General features: G+C 43.6%; 1 protein-coding gene across 4 annotated transcripts in view; it reads right to left on the reverse strand.

The window, feature by feature from the left end:
* AFG1L (AFG1 like ATPase) overlaps nt 1-25,188 on the reverse strand; it is a 193,514-nt gene that overhangs the window by 7,070 nt on the left and 161,256 nt on the right. For 3 of the 4 annotated variants that reach the window (XM_083176932.1, XM_083176931.1, XM_083176929.1), the window contains exons 9-11: nt 14,784-14,854; nt 14,427-14,527; nt 7,461-7,601 (exon numbers count right to left, since the gene is read on the reverse strand). In XM_083176932.1, coding sequence (XP_083033058.1) covers nt 7,461-7,601; nt 14,427-14,527; nt 14,784-14,854 — 313 coding nt within the window. The remainder of the gene's footprint in view (nt 1-7,460; nt 7,602-14,426; nt 14,528-14,783; nt 14,855-25,188) is intronic. The other variant, XM_083176930.1, reaches the window with a different exon arrangement.

Here is a 25,188-nt window from a genome sequence, read left to right on the forward strand (position 1 = left end):
TGGGGTATGGTGGCTCCACACTGAACTTGTTTTCTAGATAATCTATTAGCTTTGCAAATCTGTTATCTTAACATTTATTCAAATGCTATTACTTAGCCCCCCCCCCCGCATAGTCTAACCTTATTCCCCTAAACCTTGTTACCTGTCAATATTTTAATAATGATGTCATTATCATAACTGTTGACATTATGATTACTTAGTAAAGTATGGGCCCAATTGCCTTCAGAGAAATTAATAATCTTACTATAATAATGTTAAACCCAAGCCAGTGGTGTAGCTAGGTGCCACGGCGCCCGGAGCAAGGGCATGTTTCGTGCCCCCCCAATTTTAAGTAGGTGAGGCTCATGCGCAGTGAAAAGTGGGCACAGCCCAACATTATACCACACATCATAATGCCCATTGCACATTTTAGCTAACTTTGTAACACCAATTACACATAATGCCACATGCCATAATGCCAATTACACATAAAGCCACACATGATGCCCATTGCTGGGAGAGCACTCAGTGTGAGAGAGGGGTGCAGGGTGGGAGAAGGGCCTTAACTTTCTGTCTGGCGCAGCCCATGTTCTTTCCATTCCCTGGCTGCAATGGCCATGTGCACCAGTGCCATTACTAGACATTCTGGTGCCTCGTGACAGAAGGAGAATTAAAACCCACTCCAATTCAATCCATTCAATTCCATTAAGTTGCCTCTCAGTCCATGGAAGTTACAGGATGTACCCCCTCTCAGGAATGGAAGATCAGTATATGCTGCCAGCTCTAGTGCTGACAAAGCTGGCAGACAGCTCCTGTTATGAGTCTTTTAGTCCTCTAACTAGGGAAATGAGTGGGGATTTCTCACCTCAAAAGGAGTACTCTGTGGTATCAGCAGCTGAGTGGCCTCACCCCAGGTTGGGCTCCAGGCTTCAGCAAGGCACCCTGCAGCCACCAATCAGCTGCAAACCCCCAAGCCAGTATCCTGGCATACTCTTCGCCCCTTCTGTGGGCCCTCCGGATCCCCCCAACACACCACCAATTTTACCAGAGGTTGTGCTGGGATTCTTTCAGGACGCAGCCGCCTCACCTCCCCTCCCCTCCCGCTGGGCTTCCCGACTCTCCCGCTGCAGTCCTGTCTCCAAACTCTGGCACCTGTAGGTCACCTGATTTAGCAGTGTCCCGCCGCCTACCGCCAGAGCCTCAGGTCACACTGCGCGCCCTTCACGTTCTTTCCTCCGCGCCGCCAGTCACCACCAGAAGCTGCGGATCTCCCAGGGCACTGACACTTCTCCTCTTCTCCCCACGTCGCTTGACTCCCCGCCGCATCTCTCACACAGGTCTTTTTCTGAGCGCCAGCTCCTGACAATCAACAGCTCCCCTGCCCGCAGCTACCCAGCCCGCTCCCCGCTGCTATTTTCAATTTCCCTGCTCCCCTGCCCGCTCCCGGCTATGTGCGGGAGACATGTTGCTATTTAATATTCACATCTCCCGCTGGACCGCTAGCCAATAGGCGCTCGTGGTCCAGCAGCCACCAGTTGATTGGCTGCTGGACCGCAAGCGCCTATTGGCTAGCGGTCCAGCAGGAGATGTGCATTGAAAATAGCAGCACTTCTCCCAGACAGCTCGCAGCCGGGAGCGGGCAGGGGAGCAGGTGAGCTGGTGGTGCATGAACGGCTCCGGCGCCCTGCTATCTTCCTGCGCCCGGAGCCCATGCTCCGCCGGCTACGCCCCTGACCCAAGCATGCATCTAAAAATAACCCATTGGAATATTAATCTCCATTTTGGGTATAGTTCTGTTCAACCAAACTCAAAGTAATGCATTTATTTTGGATTGTACTACAAGAGTTAAAATATGTGGAATCAAAACAAAAAATTATTTACAATAAAGCAAAGATCACCATTTTTTCCCCTCAGAATATCTGGTGGTTGGTTGTGTTAGACAACAGACACTGGGAGTGAAATGTAAAAGGATGAGATAATCAGAAAGTGAGAGATTTGGTAAGAAATCTATTTTTTTTTTTAAAGCGGCAATCATTTACACTGCAAACCCAGTTTGAATTTGAAGTGTAAATGATTTCCGCTTTAAAAAAATAAATTTCTTACCAAATCTCTAACTGTCTGACTCCCTCATCCTATTTCATTTCACCCTTGTAGCATACAACTACACCAGGCTCTGCAATAACAACATGGCAAATGAGTCAGATCACATACAGCAATGTATCTGTTATGCTAGCATGACCTACTGTAGCTCCCCATTAGAAGACCCATGTTGCAAGCTGCTAAACACCATGGATAGGGCACAGGAAGGAAATAAAGGAGAATATCACAATAACGCAACCAAACCGCATAATGCTATTATCTACAAATGTTCCTGGTTCATATGATTTGTTCATTTGGTTATGTAAGCATGTCCAATCACTATTACAATTATCAATGTATGTATTATTCAGTGTTCTAAAAATAGATACTGCTTTAAAATTCCACTTTTGTTGTCAGTTTTGTCAGGCACAAGGTTAAATTACATTTTAAGATCCATGGAATTTCAGGGAAAAAATCTTATCACAGACGAATTACTGTGAGATAGTAGTATAAAGATAGGATATCAGAAATGACGCATTTTACATATTATCAACGTTGCATAGCAGAAACAAGCAATTTTAGAACACAGTGGACACCAATTAAACCATCAGGTTGCTCGCACAAGCAGTGATACAGATGTTGCATAGAAATACAGCATCTTAAATGATAAAATATTTGTAAAACAAAGCGTGAATGGGGACGCTTACATGATGTAGGCAATTCACCTTTTCTTTAGCATTTAAACTACAGGGTGATTCAAAAGTCGCAGTACACCCTTTTGTTTCAAAAACTGTGCAGGGGATGGGAAATCTGAATACCCCAGTAAAATATGGGTGAGGTGGGTATACTTTATCTTTTAGGGCAGTGGTTCTCAACCTCGGCCCTCAAGAACCCCCAACAGTGCATGTTTTCCAGGTCACCCGGCAGGTGCACAGGTGTACTCATTATTCACAGACACAATTTGAAAGATCCACAGGTGGAGCAAATTATTTCTCCTCTGATTCTGTGTGGAGACCTGGAAAATGTGAACTGTTGGGGGGTCCTGAGGACCGAGGTTGAGCACCACTGTTTTAGGGTATGTACTGAACATACCTTATGGGAGTATTAAATTTTCCCATTCCCTGCACAGTTTTGAAACAAAAGGGTGTACTGCGACTTTTGAATCTCCCTGTATACAGTTCATGCTGTGGAGATAAGGCTTATTGTTATATATTTCTGTTATGTCATTTGCTTTTAGCCAACTATAGGGAAATCTTCTACAGGAAGAACAAATACATTAACGAGTGCGAGAGACCTAGTTACAGTCCCAGCTACCGTCTATAAGGGATACTCTACCCTTAAAAAGACACAAAAATATCAGGACACAAGGTAGACGGCGCTAATGGATTGTAACTCATACACTTTCTGTTCAATTTAAAAAATCAAGTGTTTATTTAATGAACAATTATACACTCTAAAAATGAACACCGGTCGGTGAGACAAAATAATAAAACAAAATCACATATCAATGATCAATAAAATGATATACTGTAGCAGCGATAAATCATTATATCTCTTTTGCCTCAGGCATGCAGCATAATTATAGGTCTAATTCTGTGAGAGGACTATGCTAAATTAAACATCCATTCTAGCCAAATGAGTTAATTTGTAGTATTCAATTTTAGCAGCAATGGGTTAATAAATCAATTCAGTTTCTCAACAACTTTGTGCTCATCCGAGCAGTAGAGACTATCGCAGTTAGAATTGTATGTATCTGTACTGAATTAGACATCCATTCTGGCACAAAATGGATTAGTTGTTAAGCAGCAGTGGGTTAATGAGTAGGGTGTGGTATATGGTTCCGACAGTCGGGATCACCACAGTCATTAGCCCGATGTTGGGATCTCGACTGTCCGGACTCAGACAGCATGGCGAGCGCAAATAAGCCCCTTGCGGGCACGGTGGCTCGCTGCACGCGCCACCTATTCTATTTTCCTTACATGGGGGTCGTGGATCCCCACAAGGGAGAATAGCCGGTGGCCGTCGAGAACCAGGCTGTCGGTGTTTTAACAGTCGGGATCCCGTCGTCGGGTAAATGACTGTCGGGACCCCGTCCGGCACCCACTGAGTAAGTTCAATCAGGCAGCAATTTTATGCTCATCCGAGCAGTAAAAGCTGTTTCAGTATAGATTTTAAAGCTGCAGGATCACAGTACAAACACGCACACTGCGCTCATTCCAGGCAATATGTTGTTAAAAAGTTTATTTTTGCTTAGATTGCACTTTAATATATGAACTGCTACAATAGTTGTGATTTGAACAGGAAAAATGTTGAAACTTAGTAGTATATAGAACTGCGAGCTGATACGATACTGATTAGTGTTGATTACAAAGTATCAATATATTCACTAGTCTTGTTTTTTTCAGACACATTAATCACATTTGACGTTGGTCACTTTTTAACACTTGATATTTCCTAGGGGCCGTGTGCTGAGCTAATCAGGACTGGGCCATGACTCCATTAATATAACCGGTTCATGGCGATTTTTTAAGGCTAGACAACTGGTTATGCAAAGGGAAAATAAAACATAATGGGAGAATTTAGCCCAATGGGAATACCCCAAGGGACTGGGAAGAAAATGGGCGGGGATTTTTATGTACGGTCGCAAGTATAATAGTAGCGATAAAGCAGTATCAAGTCGTAACAATAATAAGGTAGCTTAATAACCGGCTTACTAGAAGGGAACCTCAATCTGAATTGAATCAGGAGAAATGCCTAATATATGCAGAACTGTATGTTTTATTTGTACTGTTTTTGTATTGTCTGTATTGTTATATATATTTAAACTTTTCAATAAAGAATCATAAAATTAAAAAGCTGGTATTAGTTAGCCATCCATGCATGCAGTTCCAGATAGCAGCAGAGCTATATTAGAATATATAAATTGAAAATGTAATACTTATGCTCCGTGGTAGTCAGGTATTATGCTTTGTAATCCACTTATGGCAGGGGTAGGGAACCTTAGGCCGGGGGCCATATGTGGCCTCTGTAGCTGGTCTGAGTGGCCCGCCCACTTTCCCCGCGGCTTTGCCGGGAGTCAAGTACAGGGGAATTCTCGCAAGAGGTCGGTAGTTCTCGCGAGATCAACAGCAGCCGGAGACTGTCAGTCCTATTCAGCGGCAGCCAAGGGAGCGTGGCACGGCTGCAGCAGGACAATTTGTAAGAGAAATTTTTACATATGGCCCCCGAAGGATTTGTTCCCCATACAAACGGCCCTTGGCACAAAAAAGGTTCCCCACCCCTGACTTATGGGGTAAACCTTGCACACCTAGAGCGGGTTCCCGGCTGTTGGTCTCTCCAATCTGTGCAGAATTCTCTAGAATGCTCAGCTCCGGCTCTTTGGTCTCCCAATCTCCGGTGGTTTTAGCAATGGCAAACAGGAATCACTTGATGACGCGTTTCTCCGCCTCTCTCCTTGTCAGCGGCTTCATCAGATAGCATTAGTGTGTCACGTCTTAGTTATTTAACAGCGCATGTTCTGCCTACGTGGGCGTGTACTTTTATTGCTCAGCCGGCTTCTCCGGCTGCTAATAGCTCTCTGCGCATGCTCTCTGTATGTTTTAGCCAAGCCTCGGTTTCATGTCAGTTTTTCATATTATTTTTAGAGCACCACAGATTCCCTCTATGTATTTTAGCCAAGCCTCGGTTTCATACTATAGTTTGCCTGACCAGTACTCGTTTCTGGTCCTAATTATGCCACATTAACATAAATCATTAGACATAGTAAAAATATGTATAGAACAACACACATAAAAAAGACATATAATCCATTGATATGTCACCACTAATATTATTACCATAGTACTACACAGATAAAGAAAAAGAAAATGATATATATATCATATATTACTTTTGATTCATCTATCTGGTGTACATTGTATATCCAGACAGAGAGATAATACCTATACATTATTCTTTTCTCATTCTAAGGATGTTTTGTCACTGGCCGGTGTTCATGTTTAGAGTGTATAATTGTTTATTAAATAAACACTTGATTTTTTGAACAGAAAGTGTATGAGTTACAATACATTAGCGCCGTCTACCTTGTGTCCAAATCTTTTACACCATGGGAATGCCCCTCGATTGCAGATTATTTTAAAACTTTCTTCACACATGCCTACTCTCTCTGAAATAGTATCAATCTCCCTAACTCCCGAAGAGTGCAGCCATCTCCCTGATTGCACCTATGCCCATTATATAGCTGATATATATTTTTTTAAAAATCAAATCAGAGATATAAACATACAGATGGGATAATTTCCTTGCATTAAATAAGATAAATAATATGATACCTATGGCCATAAGCATTTTCAAATAAAGTTTGTATGGCATATAGATATAAATAAATGGCCCTCATCTTTGGGTGTACAAAGGTGCAGGGTCCCAGTGGCGTAACCATAGCACCGCAGCCCCCGTGGTCGCGGGGGGGGGGGGGGGGGGCTCTGTGCATGTGGGTGCTATAGTAATGCCCCCGCCCCCTATCCCCCACAGGCTTACCTGACTGCGCGTCCCAGCTCCCCTCCTGGCTTCAAACAATTCTATGGAGACGGACCACGATGAAATGGCCGCCCCATAAAGCAGAAAGTTCTCTGAAACTGTCTGCGGTATGGGGGCGGCCATTTTATCGTGGTCCCTCTGCATATAATTATTAATTGAAGCCAGGAGGGGAGCCAGGACGCGCAGACAGGTAAGCCTGCGGCGATGGGGGGGGGGCACCGGCGGCCAGGGTGGGGAGGGCGGGGGGAGGAGCCCCCCATTAACGGGGGGGGGGGGCGCCCCAAACCAAGCTACGCCACTGCAGGGTCCATATAATCAATAGTCACAGAACACACTCACCTCACCACGCTGAAATGGATAGGTAATGAAGGACCAGCATACAGGTTGAATGAAGAATGCAGTTGTATTAGAAGAGCAACATGTTACAGCAAATACATGTTACCAGCAGACCCAACTGCCGTTTCAACCAGCCGCTGCAGGTTTTCATCAGGGGTCCTGATCAAAGATGCTGCTAGGCAGGGACTTATGTTGCAAATAAATTCTATTGTACTTATTATTATAATTATTATAATTTTTTATGCCCTCTGGCAAATAGTGCTCTTTACATCTATCTTATTTGATGAAATACTTGTACTTTCTTGTGGCTGTTTTAAAACTGAATAACCACACATCTGCCTCTGGCAGTAAAAAAATATCAGTAAGAAGCAGAACACCAAGAAGCCTGGTTGAATAATGATATTAGTACTAGTAGTTCATTAATATTTTGAAAATGTTTCATAAAACAAAGAAATGTTAATGTGTTATAAAGGTCACCATATGAATGTCCCTAGAAGAATATTTGGAAGGAGCATCTCGAAACACTGTACCTTATGATCATAGAAGGCATCAATCAGAGTAATGAATCTACGAGCCTGGGACCTCTTTGTCATGTTTAGCTGTGGGATTTGTCGAATAAAAACCGTGTCAAAATTCTTGCACATTTCAAGATAATCACTGGCACCCAGAGGCTAAAATATTAAGATAAAAATGTCACAACATGTATTACTTGACACATAAAATAACAGAACAATGAATAAATAGCAATTAAACTGGACAATTCATAACACAATACAATTCGTAAAGCCAAAACGCTTGCTGACATAGACATACTGTACATGATCTCACTGAGTAATTGGAAAACCACCATGAAACTTGAATCTTGATAAATCAGTTTATGTCATTGATGCTCCAAAACATAAACCACCAAGGCATTATGTTTCCGTGAGATTACTGTTCAACTATTGAAAAGCAGGGTGGTACCGAGTGTCCAGATAGTGCCTATCATCTACAAATTAGAGCTTTCTGATAAGTACCGTACTGAAGAGGAATGATACCACGAACATGACAGCATCATCTATATATACTGTATGTCTAGTTTCCGTGAGTCTCAGAAACACTGCCATCTACTGGCAGAGAGTGAAACTACATCTCTTTCTCACACATGCACAAACACAGAAGGTAGCAGACTAGCTTTCAAAGCTTTTGCTTCGAGTGGGGTTACTAGTTTTCTAATCTGTTACGGTAACTGTTCCAATAATTATTGTACATTACAACTTCGTAGTTGAGTAGCCAGGGAGGATCCTGTAACTCCTTAACTTTATACAATTTTATTTTTATAATGAAGTCTATATACAAAAGGAGTCAATAAAACGGTAAAGATTGCCGTATGAATTTATGGCAAGACCTATAAAAAAAAAATCTCAGACATGAGAGTGCTCTACTGTTACTGACTGTTCTGCTTTTAACTATTAATGCCTTCTCATGAATAGTGGTTCTGCTTACAAAATCTCTGTTTCCATTTGGTATCACAGACAGAGTTATAGTACAGATAGGCAGCAAATCATGAATTTAGGCAGCAAATGTCTGCTTCCTTTGGGTATCGGTGACAGGTGCGCTGTTAGCAACATCTTAGCATAATCCTCTGATAAAGCCTCAAGTAACATTCAATATGAAAAAAAGTCTCATTATCTCAGCGTTGCATGCCAGTCAGCCAAAGATGCAGCCACACTGTGTGTTTAGTAATATATGTGGATCTTCACCTGTATTTATCATTGGTCACATATACAGTAAGTGACCAAAATTCTAGGGTGGTGGCAATATAAATTGTCACCTTTAAGAGGAGCAGCTGTACCCAGTATAATAATTACAGAAATTTTATAAGAAAATTAGGTACTCTTTACCTAGAAGGGCGCCCACAATTTTGATCGTGGGCATCGTAAGGAAAAAAAAATTGCGTCGGTCGCATCGCATGCGACCAAAAAATCGCATGCGATGCGACCGACGCGATGACCGCGATTTCCCATAGGGAACAATGTTAAATGTCCCAATTGACCCGATTTCCCATAGGGAACAATGTTAAATGTCCCAATTGACCCGATTTTCCATAGGGAACAATGTTAAATGGCCCACAGAGGCCAAATAGGCACCCTGAAGTGTGAAATGGCCCCCCCAATTGTTAACGCCACCCCACGTTCAACGTCAACCCGAAGCGTGGCGAGCGGCGGCGGTACGCGTCCTACGACCTTTTCATACCGCCACTATCCACGTCGGCGTAAAGTTGAGAATAGAAAGTGTGGTCGAGCGCAGCGCGCCACCGTGCCCAAAGCGTGGCGAGCACAGCGAGCCCCGCGAGGGGACGCGTATACCTGTGAAGCCCGCGAGGGGACGCGTATACCTGTGAAGGTGTCCGCATCCCCTCGCCACGCTTCGGGCTCGCCACACTTTCTATTCTCAACTCCACGCCGACGTGGATAGTGGGGGTATGAAAAGGTCGGAGGACGCGTACCGCCGCCGCTCGCCACGCTTCGGGTTGACGTTGATCGTGGGGTGGCGTTAACAATTGGGGGGCCCATTTCACACTTCAGGGTGCCTATTTGGCCCCTGTGGGCCATTTAACATGGTTCCCTATGGAAAATCGGGTCAATTGGGACATTTAACATTGTTCCCTATGGGAAATCGCGGTCATCGCGTCGGTCGCATCGCATGCGATTTTTTAGTGCATGCGATGCCCGCCCTTCTAGGTAAAGAGTACCGATAATTATTTGGTACTTGTGAGTTATCTGGGCGCCCGATTTCTAAATCGGGTCGGATCGGGCACATCGCATCGCATCGCATGCGACCATCGGATGCGATGCGATGCGATGACCCGATTTTTCCATAGGAATCAATGTTAAAATGGACTGAGTCCATTTTAACATGGAATTCAATGGGAAAAAGGGGTTCTTTTCATACCCCTACTATCCAAGTGGGCATGGAGTTGGATATAAACCTGTGGCGAGCGTAGCGAGCCACCGAGCCCGAAGCGTGGCGAGCGTAGCGAGCCCCGCGAGGGGACACAGAATACCGTCCCCTCGCGGGGCTCGCTTCGCTCGCCACGCTTCGGGCTCGGTGGCTCGCTACGCTCGCCACAGGTTTATATCCAACTCCATGCCCACTTGGATAGTAGGGGTATGAAAAGGACCCCTTTTTCCATAGGAATCATTTTAACATTGATTCCTATGGAAAAATCGGGTCATCGCATCCGATGGTCGCATGCGATGCGATGCGATATCGCATCGCATCGCATCTGATTGTATGCCTTAACTTAAGGCATACAATCAAAAAATCGGGCGCCCAGATAACTCACAAGTACCAATTATTTTAATAAAAACATAATTCATAATACTCGAAGTGCACTTCAATACATATACTACATAAACAATACAATATATAACATACAATACAACATAGAACATATATATATATATATATATATAAAAAGCAACTGGAGCTATCAATTATCATAAATTCATAAGACGTGAATGGCTTATATGGCTTGAATTCAGAGTCTTATTATAGATCATGGGGGGTATTCAATAGGTGTCGTGCTCCCGCAGCCATCTCCCGACGGGGGAGATGGCTGCGGGGCCCTATTCAATGCTGTCTTCCCCGACAGCATTGAACAGGGGTTCTCCGCAGAACGAGCCCGACATCACAAGCTGTCGGGCTCGTTCTGACGAGAAAAGCTGAAAATAGGTGAGCTCCCGGCCGGAGCTCGTCTATTTCCGTCCTCAGCTCGCGGCCACGCCCCCTTCTCGCCGCTCGGTGTCCGGGACATTGAATCCCAACTGCCGAGCTCCAGGCGAGCAAAGCGAGAATGGGACAGGGGCACGGCTGTCGCGCTAGCTCATCAGCCGTGCTAGCTCATCAGCCGTGCCCCTGACATTGAATACCCCCCCATGAATTGAGGCAATAATTTGTAAATTCACTGCGTAATTACCAGTCCCGCTTCATGGTATGCACATCTCCACCGACCATGCGATTTTAATACCAAGTCCTTCTTAGGTCGCTGTAATAATCTCTGTTTAGAGTGTAGGTCTCTCTTTAATCAGAGTATGCTCCAGGTACTGTGGTGTCAGCGATTCACAGGTCACAATGATGTGGAGTTGGGGAGCTTCCCAATATATTTACCAGCGGTGACCGGACTCTATAGGGCTCCCAATACGTGCTTCTCCATCTGTTTTAATATTTCAGCGGCTTCCTCAGAACCTCAGAATATATGTGACCACATTCTCCCTACTTATTGGCTTGTGGAATTAGCAGCTAATATGTAATACAGTATATGTAATAATGTGTAATTGTATCATCTCAATCCTTGGTGCATTGTCTCATCTCTAAATAGTCTGCCATTCTGTCCCAAGCCCATGCTTAGTCTACCTGCACACACCCAATTACCACCTATTTACACCCAACCAGATGAAGTGGACATACTGCTCAAAATTACCTGTAATTGGCCAAAGTTGCAAATGCTCAGCTCGGGCATATGCGCAGTGTGAAGAAACAAAAGATCCATCCGCAAAATGGACTTGCTTGCACCTTTGAATCAGACCGTATATCATACCTCCCAACATGACCCATTCCAGGAGGGACACAATGCTCTGCTCTCAGGACCTCTTTATTTATGATTGCCATCGACTGTATTGAACAGGTTAATTGATAAGAAGTGTTTCAACACAGGTGATGGTAACAGAAAGTGGAAAGTCCAGGTGCAGAGCATTGTCATCTTTCTGGAGAGGGTCATGTTGGGGAGGTATGAATATATCTATAGATATATATATATCTATATATATATCTATAGATATCTATCTATCGATAGATAGATATTTATAGTCAGACAGGGCAGCACTCACATACAATGTGGTAAATGGTTCCCGGTGCCTTCCTGATGAGATCCCCAGTCTTAAATAGGGTTACCACCTCATCCCTTTAATTCCGGACACATATTAATTACACAGGTTCTGTGGCTGATTAAAACCAGGTGAAATGGAGTCTTGAAGTCAGCCAACCACAGAACCTATGTAATTAATATGTGTCCAGAATTAAAGGGATGAGGTGGTAACCCTACCAGGCTAGGGACTCCAATGTATTCGGCATGGGGGCGGCACTCAGATCAATAATGGTCACAAGCAAGAGGTACAGTATGTATCTGCAAATTTTCAATGCTTTATTGTCACATCTTTCACAGGCAATACAACAATAGACACAAAACTCATCTTATATCTCCCCAGCTGCACACGTGAAACCAGTCACCAAGTCCAGGCGTGAAAGTGGGATGCACAGCAGTGATGTCACACCACACGCCCATGACTATGGCAACCGTGTAATAACAAATAAAAAAAATGGCAAATATATACAATCAATTAATACAAGGTATAGAAACAGTTTCCATCACAGAACCTGGAATAAAAGTGTAAATAATCAAATAATCAGAGAAAAGAGTGCAGCCCCAAATGCTCATTCAAACCACAAGGCGCGTGCAAGGGTATTTAATCGGAATATCTAACTGCACTTGCAGTGCAAGAGCTTCAAAGAGCTGTCTACCCCACGTATATCTGGGGGACATGATCAATTATGATGTACCGCAACATACTGTAGATAAACTATATCCGGCCTCCAGAAAATGCCTGGAGACTGGTTGATCACTATGTCCCGTGGTTATAGCTGTGCAGATCATGTAGCAATGTACGCCCATTCTTTCTTGCAAGGAACGATCCGTTGTGCCGACATAACTAAGGCTATACAGACACGTGATCATATAAATGATGAACCAAGTTGTGTAAGATACATGATGCAGGATAGAAAAAAAGGAGATACAGGTTGAGTATCCTGTATCCGAGTATCCGTTATCCGAATTATTCCGAAAACCATACATTCCAGAAAGTGAAAAAAATATATATTTTTTTGCTAAAAACTCACTGGGGACATATGTAACAGCACTACTGGTGACATGATATGTAACTGGCACTATATATGTGCAAGAAAATGATTGCTTGGCATTCAAATTCAATATCTGAGATAGTACACAAATTTTGTTTCATGATTTGAAACCTTGTTTTTTGAACAAATAAAATATATTTGTGTGTATTTTATGTGGTAATAAAATATATTTGTGTGTATTTTATGTGTTTATACAGCAAACATGCAAGATACTTCAAAATACATAATTGAAATATTAAAATATTTCGAAATACAGAATAATCCGTTATCCAAAATTCTCCTGGTCCCGAGCATTTTGGATACGGGATACTCAACCTGTATCAAGATATCGTGTAAAGGCGCTTTAGTGTGTGTGCCTGGCCCAGCAGCAGTAAGAACAAAAGGGGGTAGTCAACCCCAATACAATGAATAGAAAAAACAGGAAAAAGTTGACCTCGCTAGAATACAGAAACAATATTGACAATAATAAAAATGGTGGTTGAGATTTACACTCTGGTCACCAATATAGAAATTTTAAGGACAATAATAAGTGGTCAGGTGTGCATAGAATAAATAAAAATAATTAATATAATAATGTGAACAGTTAAAACAAATTAATAGCAAAACACAAAATAAATGATAAAAAGACCAGACAGACAATTGGGTAAATAAATAAATAGTCACCCTTATCTCAACTTGCCGAATTCACAAAGGAGCCTGAGTATAGTCCTCCCATTGGGGAAAAAGGCAGGTTAAGGAAGTCCAATTATACGTCCACGTCCACTAGTATTTATCCTGGGCTTTTTTGGGGAGGTGGTGTTCCTCCAAGAAAGGTTCTGTGCCACAGTATTGTGGGGGACCAAAGTTAGGAACACATTGTATCCCAATAATTGGAAAAAATGTCCTGCTTGGAGGTACTTCACTTGATCCTTTATGGTGGAGGGTCTCCAGGCAAGGAGATGTGGGTGAGGATTGGAGAGGGTGTCAGTCCAGTGTAAAAACAACTTACGCATTTTGCTGCTATCTGCAGCTTTTTCAAAGGTCAATGCAGCAGGATAGAGTAACGTCTCCCATTATAGGGATGGCAAAAACTGTCACCAACCACCTGAGATCAACATGTAAGACAGTTCAAACAACGATAACATTCCTTCTTGCCTGTAAGAAAGTGTCCAGTGCCAGCCAGGGGTGCAGCTCCCGCAACATCAGTTTAAAAACCCAGTCACGGATGTTGCGACCCCTAGTATAGCAAGGCACAATTTATAGTGCTTGAAGATGATGTGGCAATAAAGCATCGAAACGTTGCAGATACATACCTCTTGCTTGTGACCATTATTGATCTGAGTGCCACCTCCACGCCGAATATATATATATATTTTAAAAATATATATGTTTTGAAATAATGACATTACACAGTGAATCGTGTCATTGTCCTACTGCTTAGAAGCAGGCTTTTCATTTCATGTTCATTGTTTAATAAAAACAACGTCCAATGAAAGCAAAAACAAAACTCTCATTAAATATAAATGTGTTAACTTGTTTATAGTTGATGGGGCACTTACACGGTCACAAAGTTCCTCAAATGTGCAGTCAGCAATGCACCCACAGGCTTTACTCAGCTTCAGCTCCCTGCCCTGCACTTTCAGAATCCTTGGTCTTGTTACTATGGAAACAGGAACAAAAGCTCAGTCTTGTCTGGATAATTACCCTAAAATTCATCCCTTACAGCTAGGAAATGCATAGCTTGATGAATAATAGCGCATGATTCAACACATAAATTAGACAAAATGCTGATACAATGACTGCCACTTAAGAGTGGCATCAACCCATAGGCAGCAATGGAACTTATTAATTGGTCAGTAGAGATTGGGCATTGTGTTTTAAATGTGTTCTCTTTCAAGAGAAATTAACTTACGTACCATCATTTTGTTTCTGAGCCAGCTCATCAAACAACTTATCCATGACAGCCTCCACATCAGCTTCACTTGTGCTACAGAGAAAAGAAGAATAGCATGTGAGATTAATGACACTCAATGCCTGCATCAAACAGCTGCCTGGGACCGCTTAGCTTCTTGCCCATTACACCTATATATCTATATTAAAAGCTAAAAATGGATGTTATGTTCTAAACACAAACATTACATTTATACACTTTAAAAGTGGAATATTAACTTTCAGGGAGATGATTCGGTCTTATTTGCATACACTGAAAGGCTCATGTGATCCAACTTCTATTAATGAGGAAATACAGACACAAGGAGGCATAATGCTGTGTGCACACACAGGGAAAGTAGCCTGCTGGCTATTTCTTGCACGCTGAGCAAAAGCAAACATACCACACAGCAAATGTCTTTTCTTCTCATGTGTGCTGGGTTGATGGTTATATATAATGGCCATATGAACGAAGATGTCTTCATTAAGCTTGTGAAAAAGCCCGTCTCTTTAAATATATATAGCACAGCATATATTGTCCGTTCATTATGCTGTCAGCATAATGGAAGAGTTGAATGGATTATAAGTAAATCAGTGCAACTCTGAGCACAGTGCTGGAATCTGAAAACTATGCAGAATCCCAACTCGTGGCCAGAAGAACGGCGACAGAATACCAATATCACTGGAGATGCCGACTGCCAACATCCTGATTGTAAGTATGCAGGGGAGGGATAAGGTTAGCCCATGAGGGTGGGAGGAGTTAGGCACTAGGGGGTGGGCTAGCATGTGGGTGGGTTAGGGTTAGGGTGCAGGGGGGTAGGTTTGGGCAAAACGGGAGGATTAGGATAAAGCTGTGGGAATGGAGGGTTGGGGGGGGGGAGCCTTCGGCGTCAGGGAGACATTATATATGCATGCCGGACAGGTCAGGGTTCTCTCCAACGGGAAGCCACTGTCTGTATTTTGATTGCCGTCATCCATATTTATTCCACCTAAACACCTCCTACTTGTATGATCTCTTGCAATGTTTCCAAAAGACCATATTACAAGTGTGCACTTCGGGCCTGATTCTGGTTGTCTCGGAAAACAGTAAGTTTGCTGCTTACCTAGCGCTGAAATGCCACCCCCCCCCAAACGCCTGCCCCCCACCACTGAATCCCCATGGTACCATGCCATGGTATGTGTTCGCTAGCACATCCCCTTGCATGCGTTCGCTAGCAGGTGAAATCATTCGATGGTCGCCTACCATCGAATGATTACTCCTACCTTCGGAAATAAAAGTCAGTCTGAACTGACTTTTATTTCCTTCGGTGGCCGCCAAAGAGGGGGCGGCGCTGATGTCCTGTGCCATCAGTTGACCACCCACGGCAAGCATCCGGACGGCCATAAAACGCTGGGTATTCCAATGGTCCGGCCCCATTTCCACCCCCTGGCCCTCCCACCCCACAACGAACGGCCTGGCGAAGTGTGCAACTCGCCAAACCTGCTCATTGCCGGGGTCTTCACATTCGCATGCACAATACCTGGCCACTGGAGGTGGGGCTGATTTTGGATCACACCAAGTGATCCTGAATCAGCCCCTTTGTGTATACAATACACAAATAAGCAAGTTTGCTGCTTAACAAATGCATATGCAATATATATATATATATATATATATATATATATATATATATATATATGACCAGAATAGCTAGCTGTAAATAAAGACATTCTATGTTCCACTGTATACCTGATATATACCTGACACTGTATGCATGATTCTTAGATGGATGCAGTGGCAGATGCTTTATCTACTGTACATGTATCGGAGTTGCATTGTGCATGAGTCCCATTTCTCTGTGCACAGTACAGAATCAGACGCAGGGTCTGGAAATTATTATCATCCTTTTTTTTTGTTGTAAAACAGCACTGCCATAAAAAAAGCTCTGTGTGTCCGGGTGTCAATGAGTCCAGTGCAGAGTGGGGAGGAAGTATGAGTAGGCATGACATAAAAAAAACTCTGCCTGATACTGTATAGCCATGGCCAATATTTTGAGACTGACACAAGTATTGGTTTTGACAAAGTTTACTGCTTCTGTGTTTTTAGAGCTTTTTGTCAGATGTTACTATGGTAAAGTAAAATTACAAGCATTTTATAAGTGGCAAAGGCTTTTATTGACAATTGCATTGTTTATGCAAAGAGTCAATATTTGCAATGTTGACCCTGCAATTCGCCCTGGCATGCTGCCAAACAACTTATGGGCCACGTACTGACTGATGGCTGCTCATTCTTCCATAATCACTGCTTGAAGTTTGTCAGAATTTGTGAATTCTTGTTTGACCACTCGCCTCTTCAGATCAATCACAAGTTCTCAATGGGATTAAGGTCTTAGGAGTTTCCTGATCATTTACCCAAAATGTCAATGATTTGTTTGCCGAGCCACATTGTTATCACTTTTGCCTTATGGCAAGGTGCTCCATTATGATGGACAAGGCATTTGATTGTCCCCAAACTGTTCTTGGATGGTTGGGAGAAGTTGCACTTGGAGGATGCTTTTGTAACATTTTTTGTTCATGGCTAGACCCCTCCCCCAGCTTATCAGCCTAGTGCTGATGTGCTGTATCTCTCCTACTGGCTGGGTCCACTGGACATGCATGATATTTCAAAGGCAGGTTGTGGGTGGGGTCAGATCGCACAGGACAAGAAATCTCAATATTTAAACCGATTATAAGTTTAAGGAGGGACCCCCGTTAGCTCTATATGAGGAGTTTATGTATAACGCTGGGGGGTGTGCTACCACTGGGACAAAAAATTGGAGATAATTTAGGGAGAGGAGTACAGTTTGTCACGGTAGTGGTGCACCACAGTAAATGAGGACGACTTAAAAAGTAACTTTTATTAAATCATCATATAAAAATAGAAGATGCTGCGAAATATGACAGACAACATATAACAAATAACAAGGACAAGTGAACAAAAATAGTGCTAAATTAAAAACTAGGGCTCATGCGGCGTCCCTTAGCACTTGATTCCTTTTATCACAATTTTGAGGCGTCTCTCTCCTGTGTGTCGGCTACTGCCTATTGACACCAGGGGGATGTACTCATTTAATGTAATCAATTCTGTCTGTGGGTTTATTCTGTCATGTCACAGTTTTGCCGTGTACAAATGTTCGTGTGTTTGAAACAATTTTTAATAAAAAGAACCGTTGTCTAAGATATAGCATGGAATAGCAAATCTTGTCCGCCAGTCATATGCTGGAGTGAGGACTGAGAATAATATAGGCTAGATAATGTGCAGCGGGCAAAAGTGCCTAATATGTGCTGCTTATCTAGTACAAGAGGTGACAAAAATCAGTTCATAATCTGTAGACCGATTAACTGTGTTTAAATGAGAAGCCCATATATGACCAATCGCCAAAGATTTTTACTAAGGGTGTGCCGTATGGAACTCTATAATCAATAATCCGCAGTGAATTTGCGGTTGGTTCTCTAATCGGCGGTTCACAGTATAGTAAAGTTAGCGAGATTTGAATGTAATTTCAAATACAAGCTTGCCGCTGTGCCCTCCTGATGGCTGTAATCAGTGTTGCAAAAGGATGCAATTAACCTGGGGGCAGCTGGCTAGGTAAGGTTGTTAATAGGCGGGGGGATGGTAGGACCTGTATAACAATTGGAATTGGGCAATAGGCAGAAATCGCCTGGTGTGTGCCACGAGTATAGGATTGGACAGGTCAGCTACTGGATATGAATAGCTTAACTACCAACATGGAGAGGTTGTGCAGTATAGGCGATGGTCAAGTATAGAAAAATTGGGCAGTTAAAACCGTATGGAGCTTCCACACCCTGCACTTGGCATCGGGGTTGTGTGAAGTTCTCTATCCGGCTGCTCAGGTCTACTAGTATCAAGTGAAAACACCGAACATGTACACATAAAATTGAACCGTATATACGGTGGCCAGTAGTAAGTATGAGCGTGCCGCTGAGCCCTCTTATGCGCTGACACCGACCATACGGGTAAACCCTGTGATTTGGTGCGGTTCTCACGGGGCGGCTGGCTACGCTCTAATACAAACACTGAGGCAACGCCGCGGGCAGACAGAAAAATTTTTTTAAGCTAAACATTAGAGTCCTTAAAAGGACTAATAAGGCAGACAGAGATAAGGAGGCTAAGGGAGCATCCGCACGGCTATGGTGGCCATGCCGTGCGGATGCTCCCTTAGCCTCCTTATCTCTGTCTGCCTTATTAGTCCTTTTAAGGACTCTAATGTTTAGCTTAAAAAAATTTTTCTGTCTGCCCGCGGCGTTGCCTCAGTGTTTGTATTAGAGCGTAGCCAGCCGCCCCGTGAGAACCGCACCAAATCACAGGGTTTACCCGTATGGTCGGTGTCAGCGCATAAGAGGGCTCAGCGGCACGCTCATACTTACTACTGGCCACCGTATATACGGTTCAATTTTATGTGTACATGTTCGGTGTTTTCACTTGATACTAGTAGACCTGAGCAGCCGGATAGAGAACTTCACACAACCCCGATGCCAAGTGCAGGGTGTGGAAGCTCCATACGGTTTTAACTGCCCAATTTTTCTATACTTGACCATCGCCTATACTGCACAACCTCTCCATGTTGGTAGTTAAGCTATTCATATCCAGTAGCTGACCTGTCCAATCCTATACTCGTGGCACACACCAGGCGATTTCTGCCTATTGCCCAATTCCAATTGTTATACAGGTCCTACCATCCCCCCGCCTATTAACAACCTTACCTAGCCAGCTGCCCCCAGGTTAATTGCATCCTTTTGCAACACTGATTACAGCCATCAGGAGGGCACAGCGGCAAGCTTGTATTTGAAATTACATTCAAATCTCGCTAACTTTACTATACTGTGAACCGCCGATTAGAGAACCAACCGCAAATTCACTGCGGATTATTGATTATAGAGTTCCATACGGCACACCCTTAGTAAAAATCTTTGGCGATTGGTCATATATGGGCTTCTCATTTAAACACAGTTAATCGGTCTACAGATTATGAACTGATTTTTGTCACCTCTTGTACTAGATAAGCAGCACATATTAGGCACTTTTGCCCGCTGCACATTATCTAGCCTATATTATTCTCAGTCCTCACTCCAGCATATGACTGGCGGACAAGATTTGCTATTCCATGCTATATCTTAGACAACGGTTCTTTTTATTAAAAATTGTTTCAAACACACGAACATTTGTACACGGCAAAACTGTGACATGACAGAATAAACCCACAGACAGAATTGATTACATTAAATGAGTACATCCCCCTGGTGTCAATAGGCAGTAGCCGACACACAGGAGAGAGACGCCTCAAAATTGTGATAAAAGGAATCAAGTGCTAAGGGACGCCGCATGAGCCCTAGTTTTTAATTTAGCACTATTTTTGTTCACTTGTCCTTGTTATTTGTTATATGTTGTCTGTCATATTTCGCAGCATCTTCTATTTTTATATGATGATTTAATAAAAGTTACTTTTTAAGTCGTCCTCATTTACTGTGGTGCACCACTACCGTGACAAACTGTACTCCTCTCCCTAAATTATTTCAAAGGCAGCACAGAGGTGACCAGATGAAGCAGCCAATACAGTGGCTGTGAATGGGTGACAACCAGGGCTTAAAGTGGTCCCGGAGAGGTGTCAGAACTAATTCCCCCTGCAAGCCACCCCTCACCTCCCTCATTAGGTGAGCCTGGGCTAGGGTTTTTGATAACCCCTGCAAACTATACATTTGTGCTCTACATCCCATATTTTATAAAGATACAGTGGTCTCACAGAAAGGGGTGTGGTCACACAATAATACCCCCAATTTATATTACACAATAGCACATTCATATTCACATTACACTGCGTGTAAGGCCCCTGATTCATATTACACCACATAATAGTCCCCTTATTCAAGTTATGACACACAGTAATGCTCCTTATTCACATTACATCACTCAGTAGTGCCTCTTATTCATGTGACGCTATACATTAGTACTCCTTATACATATATGCCACTCAGTAGTGTTTCTTATACAAAATGCCCACAATAATAGTGCCACTTACACATAATGCCCACAGCAGTATTTCCTTTTTATGGCTTAATATCACAAATGCCATGGCAGAAAAGGAAGCTTCTGGGAAAGTCTTTTTTGTTGAAAATACTGAGCATGACTGTGGTGGAGGTGGAACTAGTTCCCCCTGCAATTAGAGGTGGGGGAACTCAGTTCCACCCAACCTTAACCCCTGGCAACTACACCAGCAGCTGTCAAAATTTATATATAGGTGTCAGAACGGTCTGTGCATTTGACCATTCATATATTGCCCAGCACATCGGAGCACTATCTTAAAGATAGCAATGCCAACAATAACAGGGGCGCATAGACCCAGTCATTTAGCACACACCAGCCCAGTAATAGATGGAGGAGATTCAGTATTAGCACATACTGTATAACATTTGCTGATACCACTTCTCCCCCATAATGGCAGATACTGTAATACAGATGTGTCCACATCCATCCATCCTCATATCAAATGAACTTTGCTACTTAGCTGTGCCAAATAATTAATCCTAAATACTCAGTTCACTATAAGCGAATAAAGATGCAAAATTGTGGGAAAAGTAGCAAAATGGAGGAACAATTACACAACACAAGCACATGGCATAAAAGGATAGTTGTATTAAGGGAGGCACGATATACAGTATGTAAATAGAACATCCTGATCACACCAGGATACCTGCCAAAATGACCAATTCCAGGAGGGATAAACTGTACTGTTTGACTTCCCTCCTAATTTATTATTGCCGTCTCCTGTGTTGAACTAGTTAAGTGACAAGAAAGGTGTTTCACCACAGGTGATGGCAATCATACATTAGGAGGTAGGTCAAGAAACAGACCAATGTGTCCCGCCTGGAATGGGTCATGTTGGGAGGTATGTACTAGTAAGAACATACCTCCCAACATGACCCTCTGCAGGAGGGACACATTCCCTGGTAAGGTATGACTGCCATCACCTGTAGTGAAGCACCTTTCTTATCAATTAACCTATTCAACACAGATGAAGGTAATCCTGCATTAAGAAGAAAGTCCAGGAAAGTCCTGTCCCTCCTGAAGAGGATCCTGTTGGGAGGTACTGTATGGTAAGAGTCATTACACTACTCAAAATATTTTTAAGGAGAACACAAGCCCACTTTCCAGTCTAGCAAAAATTCAGGTGACCTGGAAAACATGAACCGTGTGGGGTCCCGAGGACCAAGTCTGAGCCTTATTATGACTTCATACAATGTGTGCGCACCTCACTCTTATGGTTATGGTAGCTCCAGTAAATGAAAGGTTATTACATAATAACGGGATGCAGCAGCAGCAGAGAGCGTGCGACAGGCGTCCCGGCGCAATGTCCTCTTCGGGGGCTCTTATGTATAAAGCGCCACAAGGATTCTGCAGCCCCGGACAAAACAAGGTTTTTGTTCTCCGCAAAACAATTCTAGTATACGCGAGTATATATGGCCAATAAAGTTGATTCTGATTCTGATGTACTACAGCAGGGGTGTCAAACTCAAATTCATCGGGGGCCGCATCAGCAATTTGGTCACCCTCAAAGGGCCGGTTGTATTTGCGGTTGTTGGCGGCAGCCAGGAGTGGGGGGGAGGGGGGGTGCGTGGTGGTGGCTGTGTCAGTGCCTCTCTGTTCACAGCACACCACTGCACATCACTGAGATATATATATATATATATATATATATATATATATATAGGGCAATGCGGTCCGGCACTCACTCCTCTTGGTCAACTGCCCTGGTGCCCGACAAGCGGAGATGATGTAAGAATAAATAATCAGGCTGGCACTCGAGGGTCTTGGATACAAAAACAGTGTATTCACAGCAAATAAGCTCCAACGTTTCGGGGGCTGCGCCCCTTTGTCAAGGTGTGTGATTAACAAGTAACTCTAAGATCTTACCTTAAATAAGAAGTGGTGAGAAAGAGGCAGCGTGGGACGCTGTGCTCAGGCTGCCGCGGCGCTGGGGGTGGAAGCGGAAGTGACACGCCGGGTAGCTGACGCTGCCGGATGTGTCAGAAAGTCGGAGCTTGGAACGCAAGCTCTGGCGTGGTCATGGAGACCACATTCAACTAACCTGGAAATTCCAGCGGCACCATCGCTGCTAGCGGCTCACGCTGCCTGTGAAAAAAATAGTTTACATGAGTGACACGTATTAAAAGGCATAATAAAACAGTGACAGATCTTGTGCACAAATTTAAATATATATATACTGGAAGTGTTAAGCGGGGATCGCTATCTAAAACAGTGCTGCTGTGTGTCATTAAAAGGTCTGCAAACTGAGTTACCGTTTGCCTACCACATCTATCTCTGTATTAGCTCTAGGTGAGCGGTCTGGGTCAGGAGTGGTCCAGTGCACATCGGGGATGTAGGCAGTCAGGGTAACCAGACTCTGATGCCATGTTCGGGGAGTCATATATGGGGTTACATTGTTGTCACACTCTTAAGTGTCCCGATTTCCCGCTTCCTGGATGGACAAGCAGTGGGGGGTCAACAGGCATTATAATAAATGTCGTCAGAAATAAGTGTCGTCAGAAATATATTTAGGAGGTGGTCCTGTCCTGTCAGGGGCATGAGCCATTATATTGAAAAAGGTATACATCGGCTAGCACAAATAGTGTATGCTGCATAATTCAGGACACATAGTTACACAATCAGAAGAAATTTTTAAAGGGACAGAAAGAGTAAGTAAAGAGAAGAAAAAGCACACAGTTGCCCTCAAAAGAGGGATGGATGGGCCTGGATTGGAGATGATTATACAGGTTGATATAATATGCTTGATGTTGGAGACACGGGGGTCCTCATTGGTCAGCGTATTATCGGCGTCCTCTAGATGTTGTCTCTTAATTGTTGTTATAAAAAGACGCTTAATGGAAGCCTGTCATTAAGACCCATTGGCTTCACCGAGTCCAAGCGATGGATCCATCTTGTTTCTAGACGCAACAGTTTCCCCTCTCTGTCTCCTCTGCGTAGGCCTTCGGGTATGTGGTCTATCGCCATATGCTTCAGGTCGCTAAGCTTGTGCTTTTTTTGGGCGAAATGTTTCGCCACGGGTTGTTCGTTCCCTTTACCGGTAAGGGCCTGGCTTATGGCTGAGCGGTGTAGCGCCATCCTCTCTTTCATTGATCTTATTGTTTTGCCCACATAAGTGAGTTTACAGGGGCAGGTGATAACGTACACAATGTGGGTAGAGGTGCATGACAGTACATGTCTTATGGGGAATTGCTTCTCCGTCCTTGGGTGCACAAAGTGGGTGCCAGTGATCATGTGCTGGCACGTGGTGCATTTGATGCATCTGTGGCATCCCGGTGCTCGGCTTAAGAAATTGCTGGTGGTACTAATGGCCGCTTGGAAACCCGTGATGTCATTGTGTACTAAAGTGTCCTTTATGCTCTTGCCCTTAGTATAGCACAACATAGGTCTTTTGTTTTGAAACCCAGGTAGGCTTTTGTCCGTCTTTATAATGGGCCATAATGCTCGGGTGGCTCTTGGTAAAATGGCACTGGATGAATTGTACCTGGTGACAAAAGGTAGAACTTCTTGTTGCGTTGGATCTTTATGGCGTTTACCTTCCAAGAGGTCTTTTCGTTCTAAACCCAGCACCTCCAGCTTTTGTTGTTTCAGAACCCTGGGGTCATACCCTCTCTGCTGAAATTTATCAATGAAATCGTCCAACACGGCCGGTAAAGTTGTTCTATCGCTGGTGATCCTGGCTGCCCTCACCATTTGGGACTTAGGAAGCCCCCTCTTTAAAGACCTGGGATGAAAGCTGTTAGCCCTCAACAGCGTGTTTCTGTCCGTCGGTTTTGTGTAGACTGTTGTGGATAATACTCCATTGTCGTTATTAATCAGGACGTCAAGGTAATTAATTTTCTTGTCAGAAACCGCGTGCGTAAGCTTGATAGGAGACTCTCGAGCATTGATGTCATCAATGAGCTTCATCAGGATTGTTTCTCCCCCCGTCCAGATCATAAATAAATCATCTATGTATCTGGTAAACATGACCACATGTTTCTTGATATTGGGGTCACTCTGGAACATTGCTCTTTCTTGCTCGAACATATAAACGTTGGCGAACGATGGAGACACACAGCTCCCCATCGCACACCCTGATTTTTGACAAAAAAATTGGCCATTGAATAAAAAGTAGTTTTTGGTCAATGTTAGACCCAACAGCTGGATGTATAGGTCCAAGTCAAGAGTATCCATATTGTTTCGGGCTAAGAATTCGCGCATAACTTCCAGGCCCTCCTGTTGTGGGATGCTGGTGTAGAGGCTGGTGACATCCATGGTCACCAGCAGAGCCCCTTCAGGAAGATGGGGGACCAGATTGAGCCTGTTCAGAA

The sequence above is a fragment of the Crinia signifera genome, chromosome 3 (assembly GCF_055691185.1).
Source record: "Crinia signifera chromosome 3, ASM5569118v1, whole genome shotgun sequence".
In the NCBI taxonomy this organism is placed as follows: Eukaryota; Metazoa; Chordata; class Amphibia; order Anura; family Myobatrachidae; genus Crinia; species Crinia signifera.